At 41.5% G+C, this 16,307-nt stretch overlaps 1 protein-coding gene across 16 annotated transcripts in view; it reads left to right on the top strand.

The window, feature by feature from the left end:
* pleca (plectin a) overlaps positions 1–14,207 on the top strand; it is a 108,669-nt gene extending 94,462 nt beyond the window's left edge. For all 16 annotated transcript variants that reach the window (XM_034236026.1, XM_034236012.1, XM_034236011.1 and 13 more), the window contains 3 exons: positions 2,258–5,605; positions 6,221–13,200; positions 13,301–14,207. In XM_034236026.1, the coding sequence (XP_034091917.1) occupies positions 2,258–5,605; positions 6,221–12,424 (9,552 nt within the window). In that variant the 3' untranslated portion in view covers positions 12,425–13,200; positions 13,301–14,207. The remainder of the gene's footprint in view (positions 1–2,257; positions 5,606–6,220; positions 13,201–13,300) is intronic.
* The last annotated feature ends 2,100 nt before the right edge of the window (positions 14,208–16,307 follow it).

Genomic DNA, 16,307 nt, shown 5'->3' with positions numbered 1-16,307 from the left:
TAAACCCCACGGCCCCGCGGGCTGGGGAAAAACGCAACACCTTACAAGAAACAGCATCTGAGGGCTTCTTAATATTTAACAAACTATGAATGTGTCATACCCACTTAACGAGAACAAACTCAGCTTTCAGACAATATCAACCATTTTTAGCTAAACGAAACAAAAGGGTAATAACAAAGGCTCTGAAATGCTAACGCACTTAGCACAGAACTCAAGGTAAAATACCCTTATTACTTATCGGATCTGCATAAACAAGATATCGATTAGCAAACTGAGATTCCACAGATTCATCACTGAGCGATCAGAACTCGCGGCGAAACGACAACAAACAACAACAACAAAATGTGCTTTACGGAGCCAAAACGGCTAAAAACGTCTTACCTTTGTTGTTTTCTGATCAAAAGTTGTGTTCAATGGCATTAAAACGAGAAAACCGCTACTGAAGGTTAATCCATAGGTCAATCCAATGTGTCTGTGTCACTTTGAAATGGTTACTGATAATCCATCATTCCATTTGTATGTCAATAATGGAGATTTCATATTAGCTGCTACAATAGCTAGAGTGTATGACAGCTTCCGGGGCATTCTGGCTACGCAGCACTCATTCACCAATGGGTAATGTTTGGATGGATTTTAGGAACTTCCCCTCGATTCTATTGGCTCTAACGGTTAAAAAGAGGTGTCAATCATCAAAATGGACCGAGGGGGGCCAGAGATATGGAAAATGCACCCAAATGACCCCAGAAGTGTTTTTTTTCTAAATCTCTCTAAAAAGGTCAAATGTCACTTGTTTTGCATCAATCTTGATACAGGGTACTTATTATATGTTATAGTTTGGATTCCTAAAGCTTTTAGTCTACTATCCCATCATTCAAGGGTGGTTTTCACTATAAGTAATGATTTTCTTTTTGGACAGACACTATAATTTACATTTTCTTACCCTTTCTCTTTTCCTCCGTACCCAAATCTTTTAAAAACGGGGGTACAACGAACGGACACAGATTTGCTGCCGATATGACGTCAAATCGGCGGCAGACCCACAGAAAATTGCTATCAGAAACAATGCCTGACGTGTTTTGGACGTAATCTCGTCTTTGTTTACATTAGCAAGCCTCGCTAACACTCAGAGCTAACCTGTACTGTGTAGAGCACATGTGTTTTTAAAAAGCAGGAAATAAAAAAAGGAACTCACCTTGTGATAAACCCGCAAGAGAAAAAGCATTTGAGCTCCATACTGTTTCAAAAATAATCCTTGATATGGTTTAGAACAGGATGGCGTTTCATCACAGCAGAATTTAACTTTATCTCCGGTAGAATTCTGATCAGGCATTAGCTCCGCCTCCTCTTTTTTTTTTTTTTTTTCAAGCTAAGGACCGAAAATCCGCGTTTTTCTAACAGGGCTTCAAAAGAGAGGTATGAGCAGTATGAGGCATGGCTACAATGGGTGATCTGTTTGGTATTTTAAGCAAAAAACTTCACAGACATGTTTTGTATATGTATGGCCCTACAATATATGTTTTTCCAATATAGCATAATAGGTCCACTTTAAAATAAAAACATTCTATATTGATTCTGACTTTTCTACATCCAACTCACAGGTTTATCATTGCTTTGAGAAAAAAGATTATTAATTTACCCCTTTTAGAAGTAAAGATATAGTCAATTGTTCTGGGAATGTCATTTTCGAGCCTGAGGCCTGAAAAACAGGCTCAGGACTCAACTGGTTAATTTAAGAATGTAAAGATTAAGGAAACACAAATACATGTATAACCCTAAGTATCAAATAGTGACTGAATTATACAAGACTGTTCCTTTAGAAACCCAAATATTAAACATTTTATAGCAGCAACACATTCCGCACATTTTAACAAAACTTGTACTGAGTATGAAATCATTACGATTACATTCACCTAATTATATATTGCTCAAAAAAAGTCTTTACATCACTGTATATATAAATATTGCCAGGTTTTATTGTAGCTTATATTAAACAAAAAATAAATTGAAATACCTCAACTGCATGAAAGCAAAGTGAAGTGCTGTGCTGTAAAGTCAAGTGTCGTTCTGTGTGCCACACATTAAAATAACCTGACAATCATTTCCCAATACAGTATTTAAAAAATGTAACTGTAATATATTCATGTATTTACATATTCATGTACCTACATGTTTTATTAATATTGAAATGTCATTTTGAAGTCTAACACCTAACATTTTCTCAATTTCCTTTACTCCCTTTTTGCTTCTACTAATACAGAAAGCTTCTGAAAAACTAAAAGAACAGGAGAGGAAAAAGATGGCAGAGATACAAGCCGAGTTAGATAAACAGAAACAGTTAGCTGAAGCTCAAGCTAAGTCTGTGATTAAAGCAGAACAAGAAGCCCAGGAGCTGAAGTTGAAGATGAAAGAAGAAGCCAGCAAGAGGCAAGATGTTGCCGTGGACGCTGAGCAACAGAAGCAAAACATACAGCACGAGCTGCATCATCTGAAGAGTCTGTCAGAGCAGGAGATCAAGTCCAAGAGTCAGCAGCTTGAGTATGCGCTGGTCAGTCATACCAAAATCGAGGAGGAGATCCACACAATTCGCATCCAGCTAGAGATGACAATAAAACAGAAGAAAACTGCTGAGTCGGAGCTACAGCAGCTCAGAGACAAGGCAGCTGAGGCGGAGAAGCTCAGGAAAGCTGCTCAGGAGGACGCAGAAAGGCTCCGCAAGCAGGTGGCCGAAGAAACTCAGAAAAAGAAAAATGCAGAAGACGAGCTGAAACGTAAATCTGAGGCAGAAAAAGAGGCCGCCAAGCAGAAGCAGAAGGCGTTGGATGACCTGCAGAAATTCAAAATGCAAGCCGAGGAGGCAGAGAGACGCATGAAACAGGCTGAGGAGGAGAAACTGAGGCAGATCAAGGTAGTAGAGGAAGTGGCACAAAAGAGTGCTGCTACACAGCTGCAAACCCATTCCATGTCATTCAACGTGAAGGCAACCAAACTGGAGGAATCCCTCAAGAAAGAGCAAGGCACGGTCCTCCAGCTGCAGGAGGAAGCTGAACAACTCAGGAAACAACAAGAGGAAGCTAAGAAAGCCAGGGAGCAGGCAGAGAAAGAGCTTGAAACATGGAGACAGAAAGCCAATGAGGCTCTCCGCTTGAGGCTGCAGGCCGAAGAGGAAGCCCAAAAGAAGAGCAAGACTCAAGAGGAGGCAGAGAGGCAGAAAGTCGAAGCAGAGCGGGATGCCAAAAAAAGGGCTAAAGCTGAAGATGCTGCTTTGAAACAGAAGGATAATGCAGAGAAAGAGTTGGAGAAACAAAGGACATTTTCAGAACAAGTAGCCCAGCAAAAGCTCTCTGCAGAACAGGAGTGCATTCGACTGAAGGCTGACTTTGACCATGCCGAACAACAGAGGGGTCTGTTGGATAATGAGCTCCAGCGTCTGAAAAAGGAGGTGAGTGCCGCCGAAAGGCAGAGAAAAGTACTGGAAGAAGAGCTGGCTAAAGTCAGAAGTGAAATGGATTCTCTTCTGAAGATGAAAACTGAAACTGAAAAGAAGACGATGTCCAACACAGAAAAGAGTAAGCAGCTTCTTGAGTCTGAAGTTTTGAAAATGAAACAACTTGCTGATGAAGCGACCAGGCTGAGATCAGTCGCTGAAGAGGCGAAGAAGCAGAGGCAGACTGCTGAGGAAGAGGCAGCCCGGCAGAGAGCGGAGGCTGAGAACATCCTCAAAGAAAAGCTGGCTGCCATTAACGAGGCAACTCGCCTGAGGACTGAGGCGGAGATCGCTCTGAAAGCTAAAGAAGCAGAAAACGAACGACTGAAAAGAAAAGCCGAGGACGAAGCTTATCAGAGGAAGCTGCTGGAAGATCAAGCCGCTCAGCATAAACATGACATACAAGAGAAAATCATTCACCTAAAGAGCTCCTCTGATTCTGAGCTGGTGAGGCAGAAAAGTATCGTGGAAGAAACTCTGAGGCAAAAGAAGATTGTTGAAGAAGAAATTCACATCATCAGGATCAACTTTGAGAAAGCATCCAAAGGAAAGTCTGATTTGGAGAATGAGTTAAAGAAGCTGAAGGTTATTGCTGAGGAGACACAGAAGAGCAAACTCAAAGCGGAAGCAGAGGCCGAGAAACTTAAAAAGCTTGCTGCAGAGGAAAAGAAGAAGAGGAAGGAATCTGAGGAGAAGGTGAAGAGGATTACTGCAGCGGAGGAAGAGGCGGCTCGACAATGCAAAGCCGCCCAGGAGGAAGTTGCACGCCTCGAAAAAAAAGCTGATGAAGCAAATAAACAAAAAGAAAAGGCTGAAAAGGAGGCAGAGAAGCAGGTTATTGTGGCCAAAGAGGCAGCGCAGAAATGCACTTCTGCAGAGCAAAAGGCCCAAGAGGTTCTCAGCAAGAACAAGGAAGATAGCCTTGCTCAGCAAAAGATGAAAGAGGAGTTTGAAAATGCTAAGCAACTTGCCCAAGCAGCTGAGAAAGCTAAAGAGAAAGCAGAGAGAGAGGCTGCCTTGCTCCGACAAAAAGCTGCAGAGGCTGAGAAGCAGAAGAAACGTGCAGAGGAGGAAGCTGCGAAACAGGCCAAAGCTCAAAGAGATGCAGAAAGACTGAAGAAAGCAGCAGAGGAGGAGGCATCCAAGCGAGCAGCAGCTGAGGCAGAAGCTCTGAAGCAGAAAAAGCAGGCAGATGCAGAAATGGCCAAGCACAAAAAAGAAGCGGAACAAGCTCTTAAGCTGAAGTCTCAGGTTGAGAAGGAACTAACAATGGTTAAACTCAGACTGGATGAGACTGATAAGCAAAAAGCTCTGTTGGATGAGGAGCTTCAGCGAGTCAAAGGGGAAGTGAATGATGCCGTCAAGCAGAAGGCACAGGTGGAGGAGGAACTGGCCAAAGTTAGAATCCAGATGGATGAGCTTCTTAAACTTAAGCTCAAGATTGAGGAACAAAATCGAAGCCTCATGAAGAAAGACAAAGATAAAACACAGAAAGTACTTGCGGAGGAAGCAGGGAAGATGAAGAGCCTGGCAGAAGAGGCTGCCAGACTAAGTGTGGAAGCTGAGGAAACAGCCAGACAGAGACAGATTGCAGAGTCCAACTTGGCTGAACAACGGGCACTTGCAGAAAAAATGCTTAAGGAGAAAATGCAGGCAATCCAAGAGGCAACCAAACTGAAAGCGGAGGCACAGGAGCTCCAGAAGCAGAAAGATCAGGCACAGGAAAAGGCTAGAAAACTATTAGAGGACAAACAGCAGATCCAGCAGCGCCTTGATAAGGAGACGGAGGGCTTCCAAAAGTCATTAGAGGCTGAGCGGAAGAGGCAGCTTGAGGTCTCAGCTGAGGCAGACACACTGAAACTGAAGGTGAAAGAGCTCAGTGACGCTCAGTCAAAAGCTGAAACCGAGGCGAAGAAATTCAAGAAACAAGCAGATGAAGCAAAAGCGCGCCTTAAAGACACTGAAAAACAAAGCACAGAAACCGTTGTGCAGAAGCTGGAGACACAGAGGCTGCAGAGCACCAGAGAGGCTGATGGATTGAAGGAAGCCATCGCTGACCTTGAGAAAGAGAGGGAGAAACTGAAAAAAGAGGCGGAGGAGCTACAGAACAAATCAAACGAGGTATTTCTTCATGAAATAAAACAGATAGTCAACCGACACACCCCTTAGAGTCATATCAGACACACTACGGTATGTGTGGAAGCAAATGTAACATTTCATGTAAATGGCAGAGACTTAAAGTAACATCCAGCAATTGATATGAATGTCATACAAAACACAATACTACAGAGTTAAAATGGTCACTAGGGAAAACATTGAAGAACTTTTTGGGAAATACTTTTATTCCCTTTCTTGCAGCGGGTTAGATGAAAACATGATATCTCTCATATCTGTACGCTAATTATGAAACTACTGTGAGGAGACGTTAGCTTAGCATAACGGGGAGACGACAATCCTGGCTCTGACAAGTTCAAAGATAGCAAGATATCGGATGTTGTTATCACAGTTTCTTACTTTGGACAGAGCCAGGCTAGGAATATGTTCAGCCTCTATGCTAAGCAACCGCTAACTGTTACTTCAGATAGCATGCAGACACCCCAAAGGGATCTTTCAATCTAATGCTTATTTAAAAAATGTTGAACTATTACTTTAAATATTGCTTAGTTACATGCAATTATTGTTATTTGCTTTTTGCTTTGACAAATAACTGATTTGTTTCTTCTTCTTTCCAAATAGATGGCGAACACCCAAAAAGAACAAATAGAGCAACAGAAGGCCATTATACAGCAGTCCTTCATCACAGAGAGAGAACTGTTGTTGAAAAGAGAAAAGGCTGTTGAAGATGAGAAAAAGAAACTCCAGAAACAGTTTGAGGATGAAGTGAAGAAGGCCAAAGCTCTCAAAGATGAACAAGAACGTCAGAAAAAGCTAATGGAAGAGGAGAAAAAGAAACTACAGGCCATTATGGATGCGGCGGTTAAAAAACAAAAGGAGGCTGAGGCAGACATGAAAAACAAGCAGACAGAAATGGAAGTGCTTGAAAAGAAAAGGCTTGATCAAGAAAAACAGCTGGGAGCAGAAAACCAAAAGCTCAGGGAGAAACTTCAGTGTCTTGAGGGTGCCTCCAAACAAAGTGCAACCAAACAGGTTGCCTCCAAAACGATTGAAGTGCAGACTGATGTGGTCCCTGAAGAGCAGTTAGTTACCATGACCATGGTGGGAACAACGAAGACAGTCTTCAATGGCTCTGTTGAAGTGGACGGAGCGAAGAAAGTTGCAGAATCACCGTTTGCGTTTGATGGAATAAGAGAGAAGGTTCCTGCTGAAAGGCTTCATGACATTGGCATCCTAACCAAAAAGGAATTGGACAAATTGAAAAAGGGCAAAGTCTCAGTGCAAGACCTCGCAAAGACCGATAAAGTAAAATCTTGCCTTCAGGGTCAGAGCTGTGTGGGAGGTATCTTGACTCCATCCAAAGAGAGAATTAGTGTCTATCAGGCTTTGAAAGAGAACAAGATCACTCCAAACACTGCCACAATGCTTCTGGAAGCTCAAGCTGCTTCCGGGTACATTGTAGATCCAGTGAAAAATAAACTTCTCTCTGTGGATGAGGCAGTTAAATCCGAGTTAATTGGCCCCGAGCTGCATGACAGGATGCTCTCTGCAGAGCGAGCAGCCACTGGCTTCAAAGATCCATATACTGGAGACAAAATCTCTCTCTTTGAGGCCATGAAGATGGGCCTTATTGAAAAAGAGCCGGCCACAAAATTCCTTGATGTGCAGCTTGCAACTGGTGGCATTGTTGACCCGATCAATAGCCATAGAGTGCAACTGCAGACTGCATACAAGCAGGGTCAGTTTGATGCTGACATGAACAAGAAACTCACTGATCCTAGTGATGATTGCAAATTATTCATTGACCCAAGCACTCAGGAGCCACTCTCCTACAAACAGTTGCTTGAGAAATGCACAAAGGATGCAGAGACGGGACTGCTGATATTACCAGTAACAGAGAAAGCCACTCAGAGTGAGAGAACATACACAGATCTGGAGACTAAACAAGTGTTCAGCACATCAAACGTCATTGTGCCTTTTGGAAGGTTTAAAGGCAAAACTGTCACCATTTGGGAAGTCATCAATTCTGAATATTTCACCGAAGAGCAAAGAAGAGATTTGATTCGCCAGTACAAGACAGGCAAGATCACGGTAGAGAAAATATTTAAAATTGTCATCACTGTTGTGGAAGACAAGGAGAAGGAAAGTAAAAATGTGTTCATGGGTTTGAGGGCACCAGTGTCTGCCAGTGAGCTGTTAGAGTCTAAAATTATCAACAAAGACTTGTTTAACAAGTTGAGTAACGGCAAAACAACAGTGAAAGAGATCTCTGAGATGGAGCCTGTGAAAAAGGCTCTTCAAGGAACACCCAGCATTGGTGGACTTTTGAATGAACCAACAAAGGAGAAAATGCCATTTTATCAAGCTATGAAGAAAGAATTACTGTCACCAGAAACGGTGGCGAACCTTCTTGAAGCTCAAGCAGCGACTGGTTTTGTAATTGATCCCATCAAAAATGAGAGGGTGACTGTTGATGAAGCTGTTAAGTCGGGTCTTGTGGGCCCCGAGCTTCATGAGCGTCTTCTGTCTGCAGAGAGAGCCGTCAGTGGCTACAAAGATCCATATACAGGAAAGAAGGTGTCTCTGTTTGAAGCCATGAACAAAGGCCTCATAAAGAAAGACCATGGCATGCGTTTGCTTGAGGCACAATTGTCAACAGGCGGAATTATTGACCCTATTAACAGCTATCGCATCCCTCATGACCTTGCCTGCAAGCGTGGATATTTTGACGAGGAAATCGGTAAGACATTGAACAAAAACACTGATGACACAAAAGTGTTTTATGATCCTAACTCGCAAGAGGATTCAACCTATGCTCAGCTTATGGATACATGTGTCACAGACAAAGAAACTGGACTCCCATTGCTTCATCTTTCAAAGAAAGCTGCTAAGCCAAAAGAAGAAAAACAGATTACAGAGGCTAAGACAGAAGAGGCTTTGAACCATTCGACTATGGAACTGGACTATGGCCCTTTCAAAGGAAGAAAAGTCACAATATGGGAGATAATACACTCTGAATACATCACTGAGGTGCAAAGATTAGAGCTGATACGCCAGTACAGAACGGGGCAAGTTACAATTGAAAGGTTGTTAACGATTGTGATAACAATTGTTGAGGAAAAAGGAGACAAAACAAAGGAAGAGGCTTGTTTTGAAGGCCTAAGAGCACCAGTCACTGCTAGCTCCTTGCTTGATTCCAACATCATCGACAAGGCTACATTTGACCAAATCCTACAGGGTAAAAAGACACCCAAAGAAATAAGTGAAACTGATAAGGTACGGAAGTACTTGCAGGGCACAGACCGTGTTGACGGTATCACCATGGAAGATTCAAATGACAAGCTAAGCATATATCAAGCCATGAAGAAGAATGTTTTGCAGCAAGAAACTGGGCTTGCACTACTGGAGGCCCAAGCTGGAACTGGTTTCATAACTGATCCGGTCAAAAATCAAAAATACTCTGTGGACGATGCTGTGAAGGTTGGAGTTGTTGGCCCAGAGCTTCATGAGAAACTTCTCGCCGCTGAAAAAGCAGTGACTGGATACAAAGACCCGTACACAGGCAGTAAGATTTCTCTATTCCAAGCCATGAAGAAAGAGCTTGTCCTGAGGGAGCATGCCATTCCTCTCCTGGAGGCTCAGTTTAGTACGGGAGGTATCATTGATCCAGTGAGCAGCCATCGTGTTCCCAATGATGTGGCCATTCAACGTGGCTATTGCAGTAAACAAATGTCCAAGTCCTTCAATGAACCCTCCGGTGATGTTAAAGGCTTCACTAATCCCAACACCAATGAAAGTGTTACTTACAAGCAGTTGGTTGAGAAATGCGCAAGAGATGCCACCTCTGGTCTGTGCTACCTGCCTCTGTCAAAGGTTGAAGCTCCTGCTCCTGTTGAGAAATGTTATCAGTACACAGAGGAGCAAGCCCAGACAGATCTAGCCAACACTCAAATTGAGATCCCTCATAAGAGTTTTGCAGGAAAGACCATGAGCATTTGGGAAGTAATGAACTCAAATATGCTTCCAGAAGAAGAGAGACTGCGCCTCATGGAGCAATATCGCTCTGGGCAAATCACAAAGGAAAGAATGCTAATCATCATAATTGAAATTGTTGAACAGAGGGAGACTCTGAAGTCAGAGCAGGGCATGTCATGTGATGTAATCAGAAGAAGAATAACTATTGAGGAGCTATACAGTGCTCGAATTATTGACTTGCAAACGTATAATCTCTTAAAACAAGAAAAGATGAGTATTCGTGAGGTAATGGAAATGCCATCAGTCAAACAATACCTCTTTGGTACTGGTTGTATTGCCGGAATCTTGTCAGTCAATCCACCAAAGATCAGCATTTACCAGGCTATGAAGAATGGAAAGATTAAGCCTGAAGTTGCCTTGACTCTCCTCGAGGCACAAGCAGCAACAGGATTCATGATTGATCCAGTAAAAGATGAACTCCTTACAGTTGATGAAGCTGTACGCAAGGGGCTTGTGGGCCCTGAACTTCATGACAAGCTTCTTTCTGCTGAAAGAGCAGTTACAGGTTACAAGGATCCATACACCGGGAAAGTGATTTCTCTCTTCCAGGCAATGAAAAAAGACCTTGTTCCTGAGGATTATGCCTTGAGGGTTTTGGAGGCCCAGAATGCCACTGGTGGATTCATTGATCCTGAATACTACTTCCGCCTCCCCACCGATGTTGCCATGCAGCGTGGATACATCAACAAAGAGACACTTGACAGAATATCTGAACCTACTGAAGATGTGCTTGGTTACATTGATCCAACAACAGATGAAAAACAGTCCTACGCCCAGCTACTGAAAAGATGCAGAGTTGATAAAGAAAGTAATTTGCGACTGCTTTCACTGGCAGATAGAAACCTCCTCTTCAAGGGTCTCAGGAAGCAAATCACTGTACTCCAGCTGCTTCGTTCACAGATAATCACCCAAAAGACATACGACGAACTCACTGAGGGTCTTATTTCAGTAGAGGAAGTCAGCAGAGATGTGAAAAAATACCTGGAGGGCACCAGCTGTATTGCTGGTGTGTATGTAGAATCTAGCAAAGACCGTCTGTCTATCTACCAGGCAATGAAAAAGAACATGATCAGACCAGGGACTGCCTTTGAGCTCCTTGAGGCTCAAGCCGCCACAGGATACGTTATTGATCCTATCAAGAACCTGAAACTAAATGTCACTGAAGCTGTTAAGATGAGTGTTGTCGGCCCAGAGTTTAAAGATAAACTCCTCTCAGCTGAACGAGCAGTCACAGGCTATAAGGACCCTTATTCTGGCAAGATCATCTCATTATTCCAGGCCATGAAAAAGGGCCTCATTCTGAAAGACCATGGCATTCGTCTGCTAGAGGCTCAAATTGCTACTGGTGGAATCATTGATCCACAGGAGAGCCATCGCTTGCCAGTTGAAGCAGCATATGAACGTGGCCTCTTTGATGAGGAAATGAATGAAATCCTCACTGACCCCTCTGATGACACAAAGGGCTTCTTTGACCCCAACACTGAGGAAAATCTCACCTACCTGCAGCTGATGGAGAGATGTATGACAGACCCAGGAACAGGCCTTAGTCTTCTGCTTCTGAAAGAGAAGAAGCGCGAGAGAAAGACATCATCCAAGTCTTCTGTGCGCAAGCGTAGGGTCGTCATCGTCGATCCAGAGACGGGCAAAGAGATGTCTGTGTCTGAGGCATACCAGAAAGGGCTCATTGACCACCAGACCTATATGGAGCTCGCAGAGCAGGAGTGCGAGTGGGAGGAAATTACCATCACCTCATCTGATGGAGTTGTGAAGTCCATGATCATTGACAGAAGGTCTGGGCGGCAGTATGACATTGATGATGCACTCTCAAGAGGACTGATTGACAAGTCAGCTCTGGATCAATACCGTGCAGGAACGCTGTCCATCACAGAGTTTGCAGACATGCTTTCTGGAAACACGAGCGGCAGCAGATCACGTACATCCTCCTTTGGCTCCTCTTCCTCTTACCCCATGAGCCCAATACCTTCTATAAATGTCCCAGCAACCACATGGAACGACCCTACTGAAGAAACTGGCCCTGTGGCTGGAATCTTAGACACAGAAACCCTGGAAAAGGTATCCATCACAGAGGCCATACACAGAAACCTGGTGGACAATATAACAGGTCAAAGGCTGCTGGAGGCTCAGGCATGCACAGGAGGTATTATCGACCCAAATACTGGAGAGAAATTCACTGTTGCAGATGCAATGAACAAAGGGCTTGTGGATAAAGTCATGGTGGACCGCATCAGTCTAGCCCAGAAGGCGTGCAATGGATTTGAGGATCCCAGAACCAAAGCCAAAATGTCAGCAGCCCAAGCTCTAAAGAAAGGCTGGCTGTACTATGAGGCCGGACAGCGATTCCTTGAGGTCCAATATCTCACTGGTGGTCTAATTGAACCAGATGCTACTAGCAGAGTGTCCATAGATGAGGCAGTGAAGAAAGGCTCCTTAGATGCACGCACTGCACAGAAGTTACGAGATGTTAGCGCATACTCAAAATACCTTACATGCCCTAAAACCAAGCTTAAGATCTCCTACAAGGATGCTATGGAAAGAAGCATGGTAGAGGAAGGGACAGGCCTGCGATTACTTGAAGCCTCATCCCAATCCAGCAAAGGCCTTTACAGTCCTTATAGCGTCAGCGGCTCAGGCTCCGCCTCTGGGTCACGTTCTGGCTCAAGAACTGGCTCCAGGTCAGGCTCCAGAAGAGGCAGCATTGATGCCACAGGTTCAACAACTACTTTCTCTTCCACTGCCTATAGTTCGCCAAGCTATGGCCGCCGATACTGATGGGTAAAGGAATGATTTCCAAGGGAAGGATACACTATAAAGCCACATTGCTCACCAGATACTTCTCAGTAGAGTAAAGACTACCATTATTCTGCTCTGCATGTGGTTGTTACATGACTTTTAATATTTCATTTTCTACAAGTTAAATATTTCTTTATTGTATTTGTCACATTTACTTTAACATATGTGTATGGTCAGACTTTCTAATTACTGTACTGTAAGCAGCATATGCAACAGCTGTTTTTTTCAAAAGTGCATATAATATTCTTTTGGTTTATAATACCATAAGCATTTACTGTTCCACAAACAAGATTCTATTTACGATATTGTACTTGGTGCACTATAACTAAAACTGTTCATTACCATTAGCCTGACTGTTAAGGAGAACCAATTGGGTTTTAAAAGATATATTGTACATGTGTATATTTCTGCAAAAACAAATGTTAGTTAAAGAAAGATAAATGACCCCCTGCAGAGCAGAATAAGGATTCTCCCCAAGATGAAAAACACTAGAAGTGTCTGCTTTAAGAATGCCAAGCTTCAAGATCTTTTTCTGGACTAAACTGCTGCCTCATATACTCTTCCAATATACTCCATTCCCAGTTGTCTGTCATATAACCTGGAGTAACAGCAACATCCTAACCTTACAAAATGAACCTCCAAAGAGCAATCTACCATAAATGGAAGAATCATGTATCCTATTATAACACAATCCGACAGATCCAACCTCAAGACCAACACAAACAAGTCCCTGCCTTTCTGAGCACTTTAAAAGGGTAGGTTTCTTTGTCATATCTGATTTTAGTGTGATTTCTTTGTATGTTATATTTAGTGCCCATAACGTTGTTGTTCAATGTTTTTTTTTTTCTGTTCCAGATTTTGTCTTCACAGTTCAGTTTGTCTCTAGCTCCTTCTTCAGATGTCTTCCAGAGACCTGTGGCATCCACTTGGACTGTGAAATTCACTGTCATCAAGGATTGTATGCAACATCACAGAAAAACACTCGCTCATATGAAGATCCTCAGATTCATTTAACTGTTGACCATTTTGAAACTTGCATCCAAACTCATTTAAAGGCCTAAACCATGTAAGTGCCTGCGAAATACTCTAAAACTCTCTAATGTGATGTTGAGTATTGTAAACATGGTGCAGTGGTTACATTGGCTAATGCATGTCTGAGAGAGCAATGCTACCCATAATGGAATGATTACTGTATTATCAGGTAAGCCTTTTACAATCAAGTCCACTGCAGTTTCTTTCAGCGTCATAAATATAGTCGTCACACAGGGCTTAAATATATGGTTTGAATGTTTAATAGCTAAGATTTAGAATATTTGAATAATGTTTCCCTACATAGACGATGTCAAATATGTACTGTACATTGATCATTATCTCGTGCACTTGCTAAAAGCCATGAATAAACATTTCTTTGAGAAAGATCTTTAAGCTTCGCCACCAGACCCAGTATTTGTATTTTCCACACAATATACTTGTTTTGATTTAAATCTCCTTTGAAAGCAACACACGTGATCTATATCATTTTATTTTATTACGCAATATTTCTGCTTTGCATGATTTTACTAACATTTAAAAAGGTGCAAAAACAAAATAGTTATATCCATTTATGCATTTGTTTTATTATTACGTTTCAAAAGGTTTGAAGGATGTATTTTAATGATGGTTGTCAAGCCTTGTTGAAAAGGGTGTATTTATAATAAAATGGTGACAAATAATGTTATTGTAACACCTTACGCTATGTAAATAAAGATGGAAATGAAAGGTTTTTTCTCAAGTTTATTCATTTTCAATGAAATCTGATGACAATAGATAATAGTATGGTTATTTCAGATAATAGATGAATAGAATCAACACCTATACTTGAGGCTCCTGCATGTTTCCTTGCATTATTTCACTGTCTAAAAAGAAGCTACCTTAAAGTTTATTTTGCCATTCTGTATATGGCAGCAGAATATCAGAGAATGAATATCTGTAAACAAATGAAGTATTTAGATACAGTATGTCACTCATGTAAAGGTCATTATTAAAACTTAAAAATCCTCCATTACAAGTAGTAATATTAGTAAAAGTACGGACGTATTACCAGACAAATGTACTCAAATTATTTAAAGAACTTATTGGGTATAATATCCCTTGGCAGTGTGTTTATGTTATATATAATAATAATTGCTCTTGCAGAAGTTCAATGTATTTACTGCACTGAATTTCAACATACCTACAGAGTGTGCTCAGGGACAGCACATGTTGTGTTCATTTATGTCACAAAATGTGTTACATGCCCCTAACACACAATGTGCACATTTTACACATTGTGTGTCATAAATGCGTAACCAAGATGAACACACTCATTTGTTATTTCTGCACATTTTGTGTTATATTTCTTTAACCAGAATGAACATTTGATTGTGTTATATCTGCACATTGTGTGTCAATGACGATTACTGGAAGTAGCAGGTGGTGGATATGGTTTTTATTCAAAAAATCAAATACAAGAATACATTCATTGGACATTTATTTACAAGGATTTCATTAGCACAATATTTCATTAAGAAAATAATTTTTAACATTTAAAAACATTAATATTTTTCTAATTCATCAAATCTTGACAGACTAGATAAAACATAAAATCACACCTAAAAAAACCTTATACCTTGGTTAAAACAAACTTAATCTTCAGCAAACTATTGTTGCATAAACATAACCGTCATATCAAGCAGATATGTTATTAAATATTAATATTACATATACAGTACTGAGTTTTATTATGGAAATACCAAAACATTTGAAGTCTTTGACATTGCAATGTGTTTCCATCCAGCTGTTATCATACAAATATTTAATTTGCACAATATTTCATTAAGAAAGTCATTTAAACATGAGAATTTTAAAACAGATCAGTTTATGAAAGCCCACCTAAAAAAATCTTATACCTCGGATTCAGATAAAGCTTGTCAGTGCCAAAATCCGAAAGTAGATCAAGAGGTGTAACATCAGCAACATCGCCTAATGTTATCATTTCAAAGTCTTCAGTTTCTTGCATAACGTATGCAAAGAAATGATCATCAAAGTATTGAACTTGCAGTATTCTAAAGAGAGTGAAATGCCTCACAGTGGGGTATAAGTTGAATCATTTCCCCAAAGAAGTGCTCCCCTTGATGCTGTGCTTTAAGGGGCAGTGGTATGTCCTTGGGAAGCCAAGTTAGTAAATCCCATTCCTTCTGACAATGCATGGATTTCACGAAGATGCCAGATACGTTTTTTTATCTGTGTGAATTGTGAAGGGCATTTTGGACAAGTATACATATTGTTTTGATTTAATTAACAGACTTTAATTTAGAGATGAGTTCCAAAACCTTTGCTCTCCGGTTTGTTGACATTGGTAGGCCGTAGAAGAATGAGAACACAGAGCTGAGTGGGGTTGGGTAGGCCAGGTTGCATACCCAGTAAAGCTTGAACAGCTTGTCCACAGCACATCCCAGGCCTTCATCCAAAGGAATGGCAATCTTGTCAGACTTTGCCACAATGACGTACTACTGTGACCCTCCCCTTTGATGTCCAATGCAGACAAGATGTGGCTGTATGGTCTGTCCTGGATCCTGGGGTGCATCGAAGAGGGAATCTATAGAACTCCCTGCCTAGAAATATTGAAATATTAGAATTAGTGATTTCATTCAGTTCATCAAAAGCAACTCCTAAACTAGTTAATTATAACCAAGTATGTGCATGTTGTTTTATATTGACCTACTGACTAAAAATCACATATTTTAACATTAAACTAAACATACCGGTACAAATTCCATGAGTTTTGTAATTGCAGACTTCACGCTACAGCGTGTTGCAGCAACAGGTGGGAGAAGATGAGTTA

The sequence above is a fragment of the Gymnodraco acuticeps genome, unplaced genomic scaffold (genome assembly GCF_902827175.1).
Source record: "Gymnodraco acuticeps unplaced genomic scaffold, fGymAcu1.1, whole genome shotgun sequence".
NCBI classification, from domain to species: domain Eukaryota; kingdom Metazoa; phylum Chordata; class Actinopteri; order Perciformes; family Bathydraconidae; genus Gymnodraco; species Gymnodraco acuticeps.
The sequence above is the reverse complement of the archived record's forward strand: the minus strand, read 5'-3'. Positions and strand labels throughout refer to the sequence as shown.